General features: G+C 40.4%; 1 protein-coding gene across 1 annotated transcript; it reads left to right on the top strand.

Moving 5' to 3' along the window:
- The first annotated feature begins 8386 nt into the window (after window positions 1–8386).
- Window positions 8387–9139, top strand: LOC131511359 (proline-rich protein 23A-like). Its single transcript, XM_058729078.1, has one exon. The coding sequence runs from the start codon at window positions 8387–8389 to the stop codon at window positions 9137–9139; it is 753 nt and encodes a 250-aa protein (XP_058585061.1).
- The last annotated feature ends 8643 nt before the right edge of the window (window positions 9140–17782 follow it).

The raw sequence follows: 17782 nt of genomic DNA, 5'->3' as shown, positions 1-17782 counted from the left end.
AATGAAAAGATCTAAACAACAACATAAAAGCCTATGGAAGTATAAATCTCACTGCTAAGGGTGAATATAAGGACAAACAGAAGATTGTAATAATGTAATAGTGGTGCATAAATCACTTTAACAGTAGTATATAAATTAGAAGACAAAAACAGTAAGGATAACAATAACCACAAAAATATGTTACTAGAAACACAATATAGAGAAAAGTAAAATCTGTCATCAATTACATAAAGTACAGTGGGGGGAGTAAAGTATAGAGTTTCTGCAAACAATTGAAGTTAAGGTGTTATCAGCTTTTAAAAGATTGCTATGGGGTGTCTGGGTGGCTCAGTCATTTAAGCATCTGACTCTTGATTTCAGCTCAGGTCAGGATTTCAAAGTTCATGGGATCAAGCCCTGCATTGGGCTCTGTGCTGATGCTGCAGAGCCTTCTTGGGATTCTCTCTCTCTCTCTCTCTCTCTCTCTCTCTCTCTCTCTCAATAAATAAAGAAACATTTTTTTAAAAGATTGCTATAACTACAAAATGTTAAATGCAAACCCCATGGTAATCACACACACACATACACACACACACACACACACACACACACACACACACACACAAATACAGTAGATACACAAAAGGTAAGGAGAAAGGAATCAAAACACATCACTAAAAAAAAATCAAACCATGAAGAAAGAGAACAATGGGAGAGAGGAACAAGAGAGCTATAAAAAAGACAAAACAATTAACAAAACGTCAGTAGTAAGTCTTTACCATCAGTAATTACTTTAAATATAAATGGAGTAAACTCCCCAGTCAAAAGACATACTGAATGGATAAGAGGACAAAATTCAATTATATGTTGTCTACAAGAGACCCAGTTTAGATTTAAGGAAACACAAAGGTTGAAAGTGAAGGGGTAAGAAAGTCAATGCAAATGATAACCAAAAGAGAGCATACCAAAACTTAAGGGATGCAGCACAAGTAGTATCAAGAAAGAAGTTTGCAGCAATAAACACCTACATTAAAAAAGAAGAAAGATCTCAAAGAAATCAACCTAACCTTGTACTTCAAAGAACTAGAAAAAGAAGAGCAAATCCCAAAGTTAGAAGAAGGAAGCAAATAGTAAAGATTAGAGCAAAAGTAAGCCAAATAGAGAATAGAAATCAATAGAAAAATCAACAAAACTAACACTTGGTTTTGTTTGGAAAAAATAAGCAAAATAAACAAACCCTTAGCTTGACCAGGAAAAAAAGACAGAGAAGAGGGGTGCTTTGGTGGCTCGGTCAGTTACATGTCCAACTTCAGCTCAGATCATGGTCTCGCAGTTCATGGGTTTGAGCCTACTTCAGATTCTGTGTCTCCCTCTCTCTCTGCCCCTCCCCCACTCATTCTCTCTCTCTTGTTCTCTCTCCCTCAAAAAATAAGTAAACATTTAAAAAAGACAGAAGTTTCAAATAAAATCATAAATGAAAGAGGATACATTACATAGATAACTAAGAAACAAAAAGAATTTTAAGGAATTATCATGAACAATTATACACCAATCCATTGGATAACCTAGAAGAAGCCAATAAATTCCCTGAAACCTACAACCTACTAAAACTGGAACAAGAAGAAATAGAACACCTTAACAGACCAATAACAAATAAGGAGATTGAATCAATAATTAAAAACCTCCTAACAAAGAAAAGCCCAGGACTAGATGGCTTCACTGGTAAATTCTACCAAACATTCAAAGAAGTATTAACACCAATCCTTTTTAAACTCTTCCAAAAAATAGAAGACGAGGGAATTCCAAAGCCATTTTATGAGGCCAGTATCACCTTCATACTAAATCCAGACAAACACACCACAAGAAAAGAAATACTAGAAAATCAAATTCATCAACACGTTAAAAGGATTAAGTATCAGGACCAAGTAGGATTTTTCCCTGGGATGCAAAGATGATTTAACATATACAAATCAATCAAGGTCATACACCACATTAACAGAATGAAAGATTTAAAACCATGTGATCTTCTCAATAAATGCAGGAAAAGCATTTGAAAAAATTCAATATCCATTCATGATACAAACTCTCAACAAAATAGACACAAAAGGAAGTTACCTTACCACAATAAAGACACAATTGACAATCTCACAACTGACATCATGGTCAATGAGCAAAAACTGAAAATTTTTCTTATAAGATCTGGTACAATACAAGAATACCCACTCTCACCACTTCAATTCAACATAGTACAACAACATATGACTATCAACATAGAGCACTTAAACTAGAAAAAGAATTTACACACGCAAACACACACACACACACACACACACACATACACACACAAACACTATAATTTGTGCCCTCCTATATGCCAGAGAATAAAGAACTCAGCAGTTAATCAGCCTCAAGTCCCAGCCTAAGATGATTTTATTTCCACAAGTAGTGACTTCTATTTCTCCAGAGCATCACACCCTACACAAAGAAATACCTGAAGACAACCACTTTGGTCTATAAGAGCCAAAAAAAAAAAAAAAAAATCCCCAGAATCAAAACAGGTAGAAGTGTTGGATACATTTTTAAAATATTCCTATAATTTATCATAAAAGAGCACAGCCATAAAAATAATTAAAAGAGGGGAGCTTGGGTAGCTCAGTTGGTTAAGTATCTGAATTTTTATTTCAGCTCAGGTCATGATCTCACAATCGTGGGATCAAGCCCTGCATTGGGCTCTCCACTGACAGCATGGAGCCTGCTTGGGATTCTGTCTCTCTCTCTCTCCCCCGCTCCCCTGCTCATTCTCTCTCTCTCTCTCTCTCCCTCTCTCTCTCTCTCTCTCCTTCCCTCCCTCCCTCCTTTGCTCATTCTCTCTCTCTCTCCCTCCCTCTCAATAAATAAATAAACTTTTAAAAATAAGAAGAAGGATGAGGAGGAGAAGGAAGAGGAGGAGGAGTAGTTATTTGAGGAAAGGACGTTATTTGAGGAAAGGAATTCCAGAGAGAGGAAATAGAGAAAATGGAATGGAGGGCAATATTTGAAGAGCTTCATAATGAATAAGAATGCTCACGGCGTGAGTGGCTGGCTCAGTCAGTGGAGCATGTGTTTTTTGATCTTGGCGTTGTGAGTTTGAGTCCCATGTTGAGTGTAGAAATTACTTAAAATAAAATTCTTTTTAAAAATGCTTATAATTGATGAAAGAAAAAAACACTTACATATTTGTATATATTGTTGAGTGTCCACTATGCAGCTGACAGTGTTCCAAAACTGAAGATATAGCAAAAAGCAAAACAGGTAAAAATCACTGTCATCATAAGCTTACACTCTGGTGAAGATAATACAGAGGGTAAACAAGATAAATAAAGAAAATGCACGCCATGTTAAATACTGGTATGTGCAAACGATTTATGGGAAGTAGAAGGTCAGAGATTACCATTTTAGATAGTGTACTCAGGGAAAGCCTCAGAAATGGAGCGTTTTCAGTAAAGTCTGAAAGAAATCAGGAACCATGCAGATAGATAGGTAAGAGAAAGTAACTGCAAAGTTTGTGAGTATGCCTGTCCATTTCTAGGAGAAGCATAGAGGCAGCCAGAGAGCTGTAACCGAAGGAACAAGTGGGAGACTCACAGGAAATACACTCTGATGTGATGGGGATAGGAAGTCCAGATCACACAGAGAGAGCTCTGCAAACCCATATAAAAATATTGGCTCTGACTCTGAGTGAAAGTGGAAGAGTCTGACAGGGTCTGACTTACTGTTTAATAGAATCACTCTAGTTCATGTGTGGAGACTAGCCTGAAAAGAAACAAAGAAAAGATGTAAGGATGGGGTGCCTGGCAGTCTCAGTCAGTACAACGTGCGACCCATGGTCTCCAGTCAAGAGCTCCAGCCCCACACTGGGCATAGAGATTACTTTAAAAAAACAAAGATGCAAGGAGACCACTTAGGAGGCTTCCACAGTAATTCACTAAAGGGATGAAGATGATAGCAGGAGGTAGCAGGAAGGAAGGTAAAAATGGCTACGGCCCAGAATATCCAGGTAGAATGCATGTGATACATGAAAGAAAGATTCTCAAGGATAATTTCAAGTTTTTGGCTTGAGCAACAGAAAGGAATTGCCAGTTACTGTGATGGAGAACACTTTGAAAAGATCAGGTTTGGGGAAATTATAAGGAGCTCAAATTTGGACCTGAGGTTTGGACTGCCTATTATTAGACTGACATACATAAAATTGGCAATATACAACCATTCTGACCTACAAAAATGAAAATTGCATATGGCTCGACTTAATAGATATCCAGGAGAAAATGCTGACAATGCAGTTGGATGTTGGTGGTAAAAGTACAGGAGAGAGACTCATGTTTGGGGGTCATGAACATACAGATGGCATTTAAAGGAAGGCAATGCAGGTTGACAGAAAAAAGATAAGGCCAAGAAAGGGGTCCTGGGATATTCCCACCTTCAGAATGAGGAGCAAACAGCTAAGGAAACTTGAGAAGAAGCCAGAGACAGACTGAGAAAGTAAAAAGTCTTGGATGCCAAGGGGGGAAATGTTTAAAGGAAAGAGTGACGGTGGCAAGTGTTGCTCATAACTCAAGAGAAGAACTGACAGTTAACCACAGGATTTCATAATGTGGGGATCATTAATGACCTTAATGAGAGCGCTTATAAATGACTGGCCTGGGAAGACGTCTGATTAGAGTGCATTCAAGAGCAAGTGAAACATGGAAAATTAGAGAATGCTAATATAGTTGACTAATTTGAGCGTTTTGGTGTATGAGGAGGGAGAAAATTAATGTCGAAATTGGAAGACAGGGGCAGCTGGGTGGCTTGGAAGGTTATGTTTCCAACTTCAGCTCAGGTCTTGATCTCATATTTTGTGAGTTCGAGCCCCGAGTTGGGCTCTGTGCTGACAGCTCAGAGCCTGGACCCTGCTTTGGATTCTGTGTCTCCCTCTCTCTGCCCCTCCCTCTCTCTGCCCCTCCCCTGCTCATTCTCTCTCTCTCTCTCTCTCTCTCTCTCTCTCTGTCTTTCAAAAATAAATAAACATTAAAAAAAAGAAGAAGAAATTGGAAGAGAAAGTCACGTCAGCAGAGTTTTTGTTGAAGATGGAAAACTTTACCTCTCAATTATATATTAAAGATACTTAATTGATGGAGGTAGTAAAATTTGACTGTTCTGGACAGAGAGAAGGGGATTCTAGACTGATGTTCTTGAAGAGCCAAAATGAGAGGAGATGAACTGCACAAATGGAGGGAGTAGACTTTGCTAGAAGCACAGACATTTCATCTATAGGAAGAGGACAAAAGGCACAACATATAATCCCAATTAAGCTTAATGAGATGTGATTATGGGAATTTGGGGAAATATTTTTTTATTGTTTCTATCGTCTCAGTGAAAAAGAAAAAGGTGACCATCTAGGTGAGAAAATAAGGGATGAGATATCAGAGGTTTGAAGAGAGAAGAAAGTATGCAGTGTTCATCTGAAAGAATGAAAAAGTGAATGAAACATATTAAGATCACTGGGCAGCATTTAGTAGCCTACTTGAGGTTGGTGATCATGAATTTAAAGTAAGACTAGTCTGTGGGGTTGAGTGTTTTCCTCCAGCCCCCCTCAGCTGCACAAATGCAGCCACAAAATACCAAATATATTAACCAACAAAGCAGGAAACAAGAAAGGGAGAAAAAGATATAAACATGACAATGATTATGATGACTGCCCATGGAATTTAAGTTCTAGGTAAGGAGGGAAGTAAGGACCTGATGGTGTCCGTTTCAGTGAAAAGGTGGTAGGATCGATGGATTTCATCAGAGGGATGGAAGGACCAATAGAGTTTGGATATTTGAAGGACTAAGCTAAAAAGTTAGGAGGTGGTGCTCTGAGAATAAAATGTTTCAAATTGTGATTATGGAAGGGCTACAATTTGGAGTAAAGGCAAGTTCAAGAGTATGAGTCAATGAGGAAAGAGGACAACATTTTTGAAGGGAAAAAGAAGTCAGAAGCCAACATTTGGAGGGGCGGGGGGGGGGGAGAAGAATCCATGAGAATATTAAAATCACCACACATTACACCGAAGATAGAGTGAATGAGGATTGTAATGGATGAAGCACTAAAGTCTTCAGACCGTAACAGAGATTTGTGCAACACATACATTTGATAAATGGTGGGTATACAGTATGTCTGAAACCCAAGTTTTTTAAACAATATTTTGCTTATTTACAGATTGTGATAATACTATGAAGGTCATAAAGAGAGTGATGAGATAAAGTGAATGGAGAAAGCCATTTCAAATAAAACAGTCAGCAATGGCCTTTTTCGGAAGGTGCTATCTGGGTTGGTGTTTGACAAGGAAGGTACCAGCACTGCATAAAGCTGAAAGAAGTGCTGAAACCCATTTTTTTAAATAAAAAAAGAAGAAGATAGGAACATTTCAAAGAAGAAAATAAAAGAATGGCCAAGAAGCATATGAAAAAAATAATCAACCTTGACTGGCAATCAGAAATGCAGAATGTAAACACAATGCGAGTATTTTACTACACCAGGTTGGAAAAGATTTAGAGTCTGGCAGTAAGAAATGTTTAGGGGGCGCTTGGGTGCTTGGGTGGCTCAGTGGTTAAGCCTCTGACGCTTGATTTCAGTTCAGGTCATAAACTCACGGTTTGTAAGATCCAGCCTCACCCTAGGCTCTGTGCAGACAGAGCGGAGCCTGCTTGGGATTCTCTCTCCCTCTCTCTGCCCCTCCCCGACCCGTGCATGCGGGTTCTCTCTCTCTCTCTCTCTCTCTCTCTCTCTCTCTCTCTCTCTCTCTCAAAATAAATAAACATTTTCAAAGAAAGCTATGCAAGGATGTAGTGAAATAGAAACAGACTTTGCTCAGGAGTGTGATCTATGAAAAACATTTGGGGGGAAAAAGAGAGGGAAGTATTACCTATTAATTTGACAAGGCACACATAATACCAGTTAGTTATCCACTCCTAGGTATATACAATAAACACATGAGTAAACAGTCCATGATCTAAAACCCAATAAGCCTGCATTTGATTCCCACATCTAACCCAAATTAGGTATTTAATTTTGGATAACTTAGCTGACCAATCCCAGTGCCAGCTATTGTGAAGACTGAAAAGATCATTTGTTTTAAATAGGGCAGGAGGAAACTTTTGGATGTGGTAGATATGTTTATGGCATTGATAGTGTGATAGTTTCATGGGTGTTCACTTCTCCCAAATTCAAGTTGTATACATTAAGTACATACAGTTTTTTGTATGCCAACCATACCATGCTAGGTTTTCTTTGGTTTTGTTAGAAAAAGATCACTTTTTAAACACTCAGTACAATGGTGAAAATGTCAAAATAATTTCTCAAACAACGATTTAATTATATTATTTTTTATTTTTATTGATATTAATAATAATTTTACAACAGCCTTAACCTTCAGGAAGAACCTGCCACAAATATTTTACTTTCGTATTAAAAAAGAAGTTTTTCGGGGCTCCTGGGTGGCTCAGTCGGTTAAGCGTCCTACTTCGGCTCAGGTCATGATCTCATAGTTTGTGAGTTCAAGTCTTGCCTTGGGCTCTGCTCTGACAGCTCAGAGCCTGGGGCCTTTTTCGGATTCTGTGTCTCCCTCTCTCTCTGCCCCTCCCCTACTCACACTCTGCTCTCTCTCTCTCTCTCTCTCTCTCTCTCTCTCTCTCTCTCTCTCTCAAAAATAAATGAACATTAAAAAAAAATTTTAAAGAAGTTTTTCTAAAGAGAAATCAGTATTTTCCATTTACTCCTGCAATGATAGACCAAGCCCTAAAGAAATTTTATGGAGCATTTGGGTAAGTCCATTTTATGGGGGGGGGGGGGAAGTGATCTGTTTGAGTGGTCTTTTCTCAACAATGGATAAAATCACAGGAAAACATTGGTCCTAGAGGGGAACAATATTTGTAGTTCTATTACCAGTATATCTTTCCTTTTTTCTAATAATGAGTTACACAAGTGTTCTCCCCCTTAAAGGCCTATAAAAGTATGTTCTTACCCCCTTCGTCGGATATTGGGTTGCACCGATCTCTACAGGGCGGAGCCTCGGAAGGGGCGGAGCTTAGTGTGACAGATAAAGACTGGTTTCGCCCTGGCACCTGCCATATCAAGGCCCAAGGCGGTCAGCGAGAGGAGCTTGGGATTTGGATGCCTGAGGCCGATCCCTGCGCCACCAGAACCTAGACCGAGGGTCTCCCGGGAGGCGCCCCCAGAACTCCCGGGCACTCACTCTGCGTCGCGCCGTACCGCGCCCCGCTGAGCCCCACCGCCTCACCTGTCGTCGAGACCTGTCACTGCGTGCAGGACCCAGCCCCTCACGCCCTCCGCCAGCCCCCCCCCCCCCCGCCCCCCGGCAGCGCCACCCGCAGCGCGGTCCAGGTGATGGGCAGCCGGCCCCGCAGCCCCAGCGCTTACCCTGCGCCCTGTCCCGGACCGTCGACCGGAGGACCTGGCCCCGCCAAGCGCAGCCGAACCGAGGAGCTTGCAGGCCTGGAAGGCCTGGAGGGGCCCCCGGCCACCGGTGCCCTCACCTCGGTGGTGGTCCTGGCCACGGGATGTGTCCTGCAGATGTCCCTGGACGACGTCGACCTGGTGCTCGAGCCCGAGCCAACGTCGGTCCTGCAAGTGTCTGTCGAAGAGCTCACCCTGCTGCTGGTTCCCGAGGCCCTCCTGCGCTCAGGAGGGCAGGGCCACTCGCTTGTCGGCCTGGAACCTGGCGCTTTCCTGGGCGCGCCCGGGCACGACGTCGCCGTCGAGCAAGGATTCTTCCGCGCATCTGTCCCACAGATGGCCCCCCAAGAAGAGGCCTACGAGGAAGACGCGGACCCCGCGTTCCTGCCGCCTCGGATGGACCCTGCAGCCGGCTCCGTCGCTGGGCTCCGCCCCTGCGCGGGAAGCGTGGCCAACCCCCACCCCGTGGGCCAGGTACCAGAGCCCCGGTCTTGGGCCCCCACTCCTAGCCCAGAGAGACGCTCTTCTTTCCGCTACTTCAACCTGGACGTCCACCTTCTGGAGCCCTTCCTCAACTCGCCACTCCAACCTCTACCTCCCTCTCCGAGTCCAGGTCCCCACGCGCGCCCCCAGCGCCCTCCGGGTCCTTCCTGCAAGGCCCGGAGACGCCTGTTCCAGGAATGAATTGCCCGCGCTGCCTGCGCGGCCCCCCCCCCCCCCACAGGATTCTGGCAACCCGCCTGGAGGCCCTATGGCATTCCCAAAACCCTGTGCACTGGATATTCCGCAACCTGGAAACTGTGCACCTCAGGTACAAGCAATTCCTTTTTCCATGCAGACTGGCCATCGTAGCAGATGAAGATGTCAGAAAGAGAAAGGATTCTGGATCTTATCTTTGAAGCCGAAAATCTGCCCAGAGATACCAGTGTGTTTTCAGAACTCTGGGCTTCTTTACAAGAAAGACCCCTCCATTCCCCTTCGTTTTACGTCAGTTATTTTCTGTCAAACTCTACTCTTTCTCCAGCACTACACCGTTGGTCTCCTGGTTCTGCCCAAATCAAGAAATCACTGGATTTCTCATGTTGTGAGATTTAGCCATGGCTTTTCAATTTCTTGGTGTTTCCACCTGCTTTTCTCGAAAACTGCAAAATAGTATGATGGTTACCATACATAATAGTATAATGTTTGTTCATAGCTACATCTTAACCGCCTGAAGTTCTCTTCCAATCAGTTCCCTTTTCATTGTGAGTAAATCTTAGATCTTATCAGGTGTTTTCAGCATGCATTGGGATATGTATTTCTCTTTTAAATCTCGTCATCAGTAATTTCAAGCAATAGACTGATGTAAAATGTTTGCATTCCTGCTATTCCACATAGTTTTATACCTTTCCAATTCTACCCTGAGTTTTTTCTTATGTAAATCAAACTTTTAATTTTTTTAAATTAATGTATTACCATATTTGTTTCATCTATTTATAAAATAAAGTACTACTGGTAATGCTGAAGTCAACAAAATGACTTTTTTTGAGAGAGAGAGAGAGAGAGAGAGAGAGAGAGAGAGAGAGTGTGTGTGTGTGTGTGTGTGTGTGTGTGTGTGCGCGCGCGCGCGCCTGCATAGGGGGAAGGGGTTAGAGGAAGATGGAGAGAGAGAATCTTAAGGAGGCTCCACCTACAGCAGGGAGCCTGAGGGAGGGGCTAGATCTCAAGATCTTGAGATCCAGACCTCAGCCGGAAATCAAGAGTCTGAATGCTTAACTGAATGAGCCACTCAAGGTCCCCATTTCATTTTTTTTTTAATTTTTAACGTTTATTTATTTTTGAGACAGAGAGAGACAGAGCATGAACAGGGGAGGGGCAGAGAGAGAGGGAGACACAGAATCTGAAACAGGCTCCAGGCTCTGAGCTGTCAGCACAGAGCCCGACGCGGGGCTCGAACTCACGGACCGTGAGATCACGACCTGAGCCGAAGTCAGACGCTTAACCGACCAAGCCACCCAGGCGCCCCCCCATTTCATTTTTAAAGAACATCAATACTCTTTCAGTTTGCCAACATGCCTTATTAATTGTTCTGTCCCCTTTTATTCTCCTACTACATTCTCAATTCTAGCCTCAATTTTCTTCTTGCTAAAGAATATCCTTTAATAGTTCTTTCCACTAGATCCTATGTGTAGTAAAACTATCTTGATTTTGTAAGTCTGAACATGCTTATGTGTAGTAAACTCTATTAGTCTTACATGTCTGAAAATGTTATAGTACACATTCATTCTTAATTCTAAAGTGATATTTAACTACTTTGAATATATTAGTTCATTGTTCTGCTTTTTTTGTTGCCATTGTAGGCAAGAAGTCTTCTGCCAATCAAATGGTTATTTTTTATATTTGATTCTGCTGTTCATTTTAGCATATTTTTTAATGTTTTCTTTCCCTCTGGTGTTCTACAGTTTTACTGTAATATCTGTGGGGTATATTCTATTTTTATTTGGCTTGATGAAATTTGATTAACTATCATTATGGGAAATGTTCTCTTGCCTGGAATCCCACAAAATCTTGGACTCTATCTCTTGAAATATCCCATATATCCTTCTGTATGGAAATCTAATCAGATATATAATGGCATCACTCAATCTCCCATGATTCTTAACATATTTAGAGTGTGTCAATTTCAGATTTCTTTATTCTTTAATCTAATTAACTGATCTTTTTTTCAACAGCATCCAGTGTTCTGTTTATACATCTGCAAGAAAGTTCTCATCTCAAAGACTACATTTTTTTCTTTTAAAGATTTTTACTTCCTTTCCATTTCAACACTTCCTCATTTGGTATCATAAACTTTTGTTTTTATTGCATAGATGGTATTCCATCTTTTATATTATAAAAATTTTTAACATTAATTTAAAACTCAATTAATTCAATTCCCTCACAGGTGGAATCTCCTTTTTGCTTTTAATCATGTGAGATTGCCTCGTGTTCTTGGTAATTTTCACTGGCGGGCACATTTCAAGTGGAAATTCATCTTCTGTATCCCACAGTTAGAATTTTTAGTTTCTACTTCCTGGTGGACCATAACTCAGAACCAAGGATTGTGGGACTCTTATAATTTGTCTCCCTGAAAAGTCACAGGTCTAATCCCCAAACAATCACACAGTGCCAATTCTGAGTTTCAATCTCTCTTTGATCAACTACAGACACAACCATGGAATAGTGGTCAGTGATTCTTCACCCTCTGAGGATTGGCCATGGGCTGGTTTTCAGTCCACTCAAAGGAGCAGAAATCCTAGTTGCTACTATAGATTTTAGTTTCAGTACCACAAATACATCAAAATATCAGCTGTCCATTCAGAGATTGGATTTTCTACTGTATGTCTGGCCCCTGGATTCTTGAATCTTTCTTTTAAAAGTTGATATCTCGGGGCGCCTGGGTGGCGCAGTCGGTTAAGCGTCCGACTTCAGCCAGGTCACGATCTCGCAGTCCGTGAGTTCGAGCCCCGCGTCAGGCTCTGGGCTGATGGCTCGGAGCCTGGAGCCTGTTTCCGATTCTGTGTCTCCCTCTCTCTCTGCCCCTCCCCCGTTCATGCTCTCTCTCTCTGTCCCAAAAATAAATAAAAAACGTTGAAAAAATTTTTAAAAAAATTAAAAAAATAAAAGTTGATATCTCTATTTAATATGGTTTAACACTTCCTTTCAGTGCTCTCTGCCTCCAGTAGAAGGAACCCCCCTATTCTACCATTTTGTCCACAATTCTCACCACAATCATGCCTCCTCCCACCCCCTATAACACAGAAATTAATCAGTCACAAGTCCTAGCCTAAACTCCTGATTATTCTAAAGACAGAAGAGGGCCTTGTTTGTAAAACTAAGTCTTGTATTGCATGACTCTCCTCATCTACACTAGGAAAAACTGAGGACATCCATTTTCAACAGTATGTGAGCCAAATAGTCCAAAAATCCTCAAGAACAACACTACTGAAACTGGTGGATAAAAATTATTTTACTATTTTTAAAATCATATCACAGCTTGTAAAAGAAACTGTAAGAGAGGGGCTCAGTCAGTTGAGCATCCAACTCTTGATTTCAGCCCATGTCATGATCTCATGGTTCGTGGAGCCCCACATCAGGCTCTGTGCTGACAGTGAGGAGCCTGCTTGGGATTCTCTCTCTCCCTCTCTGTCTTCTCTTTGCCCCCCCCAACCCCTGCTCACTCACTTGCGCTCTCTCTCTCTCTCTCTCTATCTGTCAAAATAAATAAATAAACATTTTAAAATGTAAGAGAAATCCTCAAAGCAAAAAATAGATGACATATCACAAATCCAGAGAGGAAAATGGGTGCTGAAACAAGAGGGTACACAGGGGTACCTAACATCCTATGGTGACCTAAAGCTTTGGTATTAATGGACCGTTTATAAAGGATATAAAATAAAGTTCAGTAGTCACATAGCCCTGAAAAAAGCTCCAGGCTTCCAGAATGTGATGCCTCCAATAGGTAATCTAACAAGCAAAAGGGGGAAAAAAATACATAATAAAAAAGGAGATGGGATTTAAATGTATTTGTCTCAGTTTGGCTCCAGGTAGAATGAAACACAATCCACTGAGGGGTGGAAGGACCCAAGTTTAAAAAGTTCTCTGGTAGGGGTGCCTGGGTGGCTCAGTCAGTTAAGGCTAAGCGTCCAACTTCGGTTCAGGTCATGATCTTGGTTTGAGCCTCGCATGGAGCTCTGTGCTGACAACTCAGAGCCTGGAGCCCACTTCAGATTCTGTGTCTCCCTCTCTCTTCCCCTCCCCCACTCGCACTCTGTCTCTATGTCTCTCCAAAATAAATAAACATTTAAAAAAATGTTCTCTGGTAGATGGTGAACCTGACAAAGTAAAACAAATGTTCTCCAAGAAGAATACACCTTATTCTCAGACATAACCCTCCAGTGATTCTAAACTCATAATTCAAATCAAAGAACATGTAAGAAAACAAACCACTATAAGTGAGAATAAATGACATACATCCAAAACAAGAAAAAGGAGAATCAGCTCTTCAAATCATAGATGTTCATTAATTATAAGATATAAAAATATTTTTCAATAAATTTAATTTGACTGGGTACATAAAAAAGAGCAACAGAAGTGTAGCTGAGAAAAAAATACCAAAAGATATGGCAGCTTTAAAAAAAGAACTAAAGAAAATTTCTAAGGATTAAATATGTAAACCTGGAAGTAAGAAATACAATAAATGGGCTAAACAACAATGTAGACAGAATTGAAAATGGAAATACTGGACTAGATAAATCATCCATAAAACTAAAGACAGTAAAAACATAAGATATGAAAGGGAGACTAAGAAACATTGTCAGAAAGGGAGCAGTTCTGGGGCACCTAGGTGACTCAGTCAGTTAAGCATCCAACTCTTGATTTCAGCTCAGGTTATGATCTCATGATCAGTCAAGAGATCAAGCACCACATCAGACTCTGAGCTGACAGCGCAGAATCTTTTTGGGATTCTCTCTCTCCTTCTCTCTCTCTGCCCCTCCCCCTGCTTGTGCTCTCTCTCTCTCTCTCTCTTTCTCTCTCTCAAAATAAATAGTTTTTAAAAAGAAAAGAAAAGGAGCAGCTCTACATGATTGTTGGAGATAGAGAGGGAGAACACAGAGAATAGGGAAGTACCATTATTCACAGAGATAATGAATGAGAATTCTCCAGATGTGATGATAGAAGAAAATCATTCATTCATTCATTCATTCATTCAACAAATATGTACTAAGTGCTAGGTATGTACCAGGCATTTTCCAAACTCTGAGAATACAGCCAAGAATAAAAAAGTTAAAAAATCACTATCTTCAGGGCACCTGGGTGGCTCAGTCGGTTGAGCATCTGACTTCAGCCCAGGTCATGATCTCCTGGTTCGTGGGTTCAAGCCCCGTGTCAGGCTCTGTGTTGAACGCTCAGAGCCTGTAGCCTGCCTTGGATTCTGTGTCCCCCTCTCTCTCTGCCCCTCCCCCGCTCATGCTCACTCTGTCTCTGTCTCTCAAAAGTGAATAAAGATTTTTTTTTTAATTTAAAAATTAAAAAAAAAGTCACTATCTTCATGGAGCGGTGCCTGGGTGGCTCACTCAGTTAAGTGTCCGACTCTTGGTTTCTGCTCAGGTCATGATCTCAGGGTTCATGGGATCAACCCCGCGTCTGGCTCTGCACTGCAGTGCAGAGCCTACTTGGGATTCTCTGTCACCCTCTCTCTCTGCCCCTCCCCCAGTCACGCTGTCTCCATCTCTCTCAGAAGAAATAAACTTAAAAAGAATTTTTTTTAAAAAATCACTGTCTTCATGGAATACAATTCACACAAGAAATAATGCTGCCTTACATTAAAGTAGTCCATAGTCATAAGAGGAGAGGTATGAAGCAGTATGTAGTTGGTTGGATATATTTTGAAGGTAGAGAAAATTAGATTTCTTGATGTAAAAGATGAGAAAGACTCAAGGGTAACAAAAAGGAAAACTCGAGAGTTTGGGGCCTGAGTACAAAAAGGATGGAAGTGTTATTCTCTAAGATTTGGAAAGACCTTGAGGGAACAGGTATAGAAAAACTGAGATACATTTAGTTTTGAACATGTGTCATTTGAAGTGCCTCTTACATATCCAGGTAGGGATGCTGACTAGGAAGTGAGATAGGGGAGTCTGGATTGCATGAGAGTTGAACAGAATGGAGACATACCAGTATTCTGGAAGAACCACCTAAGTATATTTTGAAATTGCCAGGAATTATGAAAGCATCAAAATGGGAGAGAGTGACAGAAAGCCAAGAGTAAATACCATTTAAGGAGGAAGGAGAGGAGCGCTGTTGGGAAGTAGAGGGGAGTTGGGAGGGTAGAGGACTGCACCAACACAGATTAGAGGCTGGCTACACTCTGCTGACATGAAATTCAGGAAGGATGAATAAATGTTTGGGGAGCATCAATGAGGAGCAAGAAGAACCTGTATCAGACGTCTAGTCATCAGTACTAAGGGTGTGGAAGAAAAACAGGTTCCACTTCAGAAGCCTCCAGGGAAAGCACGGTACTCAGAAGATTTCAGTTATAGTAGAAAGTTAAAGGTAATATCAGGGGAGTTGAAGATTTTTCACTGTGATTAACTATGGACTCCAGAAGGCAAAATGAAGAAAAAGTGTAGGAGATGTAGAAGAATGGAAGGTAGAAAATACCATATACTGGGTGTTTGAGGATTTAAATCTGGGATATGAGGGATGAACAGATCCTACCATGAACAAAAGTAAAATGAGATTATTCTTCATGACCCTAAGGCAGATAGCGGTAGCAAGACTTTCAGCACTGAAGACGGAGAAAAAGAAACATTTCCAATAATGTACATAGTTCTGGCTACAGTATGGTGTCCTCATTCAGAAAGCACAATAACTTTCAATATTGATACGTTTAAAAAATACATATTTAGGTGGATTCTTGTAAGCCCAAAAATTCAAAGAGAGTACTTTTTGTACACAGAAAGAAAAGACAACTACAATGAAAAGGCAATCAATCAGACAACTCAAAACCAACAATGGAAGCCAGTAAATAACAGCAGCAAAGTACTGCTAGAAAACATTTGTTTTGACCTGGGATTTTTCATTTAATGAAACTATCTTTCAAAAATAAGCATAAACAGGGGCGCCTTGGTGGCTCAGTAGGTTAAGCATCCAACTTCAGCTCAGGTCATGGTCTTGCAGTTCGTGAGTTCGAGCCCCACATTGGGCTCTGTATTGACAGCTCAGAGCCTGGAGCCTGCTTCAGATTCTGTGTCTCCCTCTCTCTCTACCCCTCCCCTGATCTCTCCCTCTCTCTCTCTCAAATAAATAAACATTTTTTTAAATTTTTAAATGAGCATAAACAAAGATTTTGTAGACCCAAAAACCTTATGATGAAAACATACCAATTTCATTAGCATTGTGTTAATTATTATATTTTACTAAATGTATCAAATGTAAGTATTAAAAGTATTAATTGTGTGAAATCGCCTCAGGCTAGGCAATTAAATCAATGCAACAGAATAGAAAAATCAAACCACAACAACAGGTAGGATAGTTCATTCAGCTGAAGGCCCCAGAAGATTAACAGCTCTTTTTCCTGAGTCCTATATTGCCACCAAAACAACAATATTCCAAAAGAAATGTAATGTTGGCTCTGTTAAAAATCCATAAAACCTAAAAAAAAATAAAGAAAAATTGAAGACAGACCCACACATAAAAATTATGTAATGCAGGAAGTGATGCAGTTCAGTGGGGAAAGAATTTTTCAACTAAAAAGTATTGGGACAATTGGTTACAGACCAATATCTCTGATGAACATAGATGCAAAAATCCTCAGTCACCACGGTTAAGTGAGATTTATTTCAGGGATGCAATGATAGCTCAATAACTACAAATCAATCCATATGATAAACTACATTAACAAAATGAAGGATAAAAACCATAGGATCATCTCAACAGAGACAGAAAAAGCATTTGACAAAATTCAACCTCTATTCATGATAAAAACTCAACATAGTAAGTTTACAGGAAACATACCTTGACATAATAAAAAGCCATCTATGATGAACCCACGATTAACATTATACTCAGTGGTGAAAAGCTAAAAGCTTTTCTTCTAAGATCAGGAAGAAGACAGGGATGTCTACTCTCACAACTTTTATTCACAAAGTACTACAAGTTCTAACCACTGCAATCAGACAATATAAATAAATAAAATGCATACAAAATGATGAGGAAGAAGTAAAATTGTCACTATTTGCAGATGACAATATACCATATGGAAAACAAAACGCTAAAAACACTAAAAAAAACAAAAAAGAAAAACCTGTTAGAACTGACAAATGAGTTCTGTAAAGTTGCAGGATATAGGAATCTCATATTAGTTGTACATCTATACACTAATAACAAAGTAGCAGAAGAAGAAATTAAGAATTAAATACCTAAGGGTAAACTTAACCAAGCAGGTGAAAGACCTGTACCCTGAAAACTATAAGAAATTGATGAAAGAACTTGAAGATAACACAAATAAATGAAAAGATACAAATGAAAAGAAAGAAGATACATTCCTCATGGATTAGACAAATTAATATTGCCAAAATATCCATATTACTCAAAGAAATCTACAGATTCAATACAATGCCTATCAGAATGCCAATAGTATTTTTCACAGAACTAGAACAAATAATCCTAAAATTTGTATGGAAGCTCACACACACAACACACACACACACACACACACACACACACACACACACACACACCTGAATAGCCAAAGCAAATGTAAGAAAGAAAAACAAAGCTTAAGGAATCACAATCCCATGTTTCAAA

The sequence above is a fragment of the Neofelis nebulosa genome, chromosome 5, assembly GCF_028018385.1.
Source record: "Neofelis nebulosa isolate mNeoNeb1 chromosome 5, mNeoNeb1.pri, whole genome shotgun sequence".
Taxonomy (NCBI): Eukaryota; Metazoa; Chordata; class Mammalia; order Carnivora; family Felidae; genus Neofelis; species Neofelis nebulosa.
This window is presented reverse-complemented; position numbering and strand designations above follow the sequence as displayed.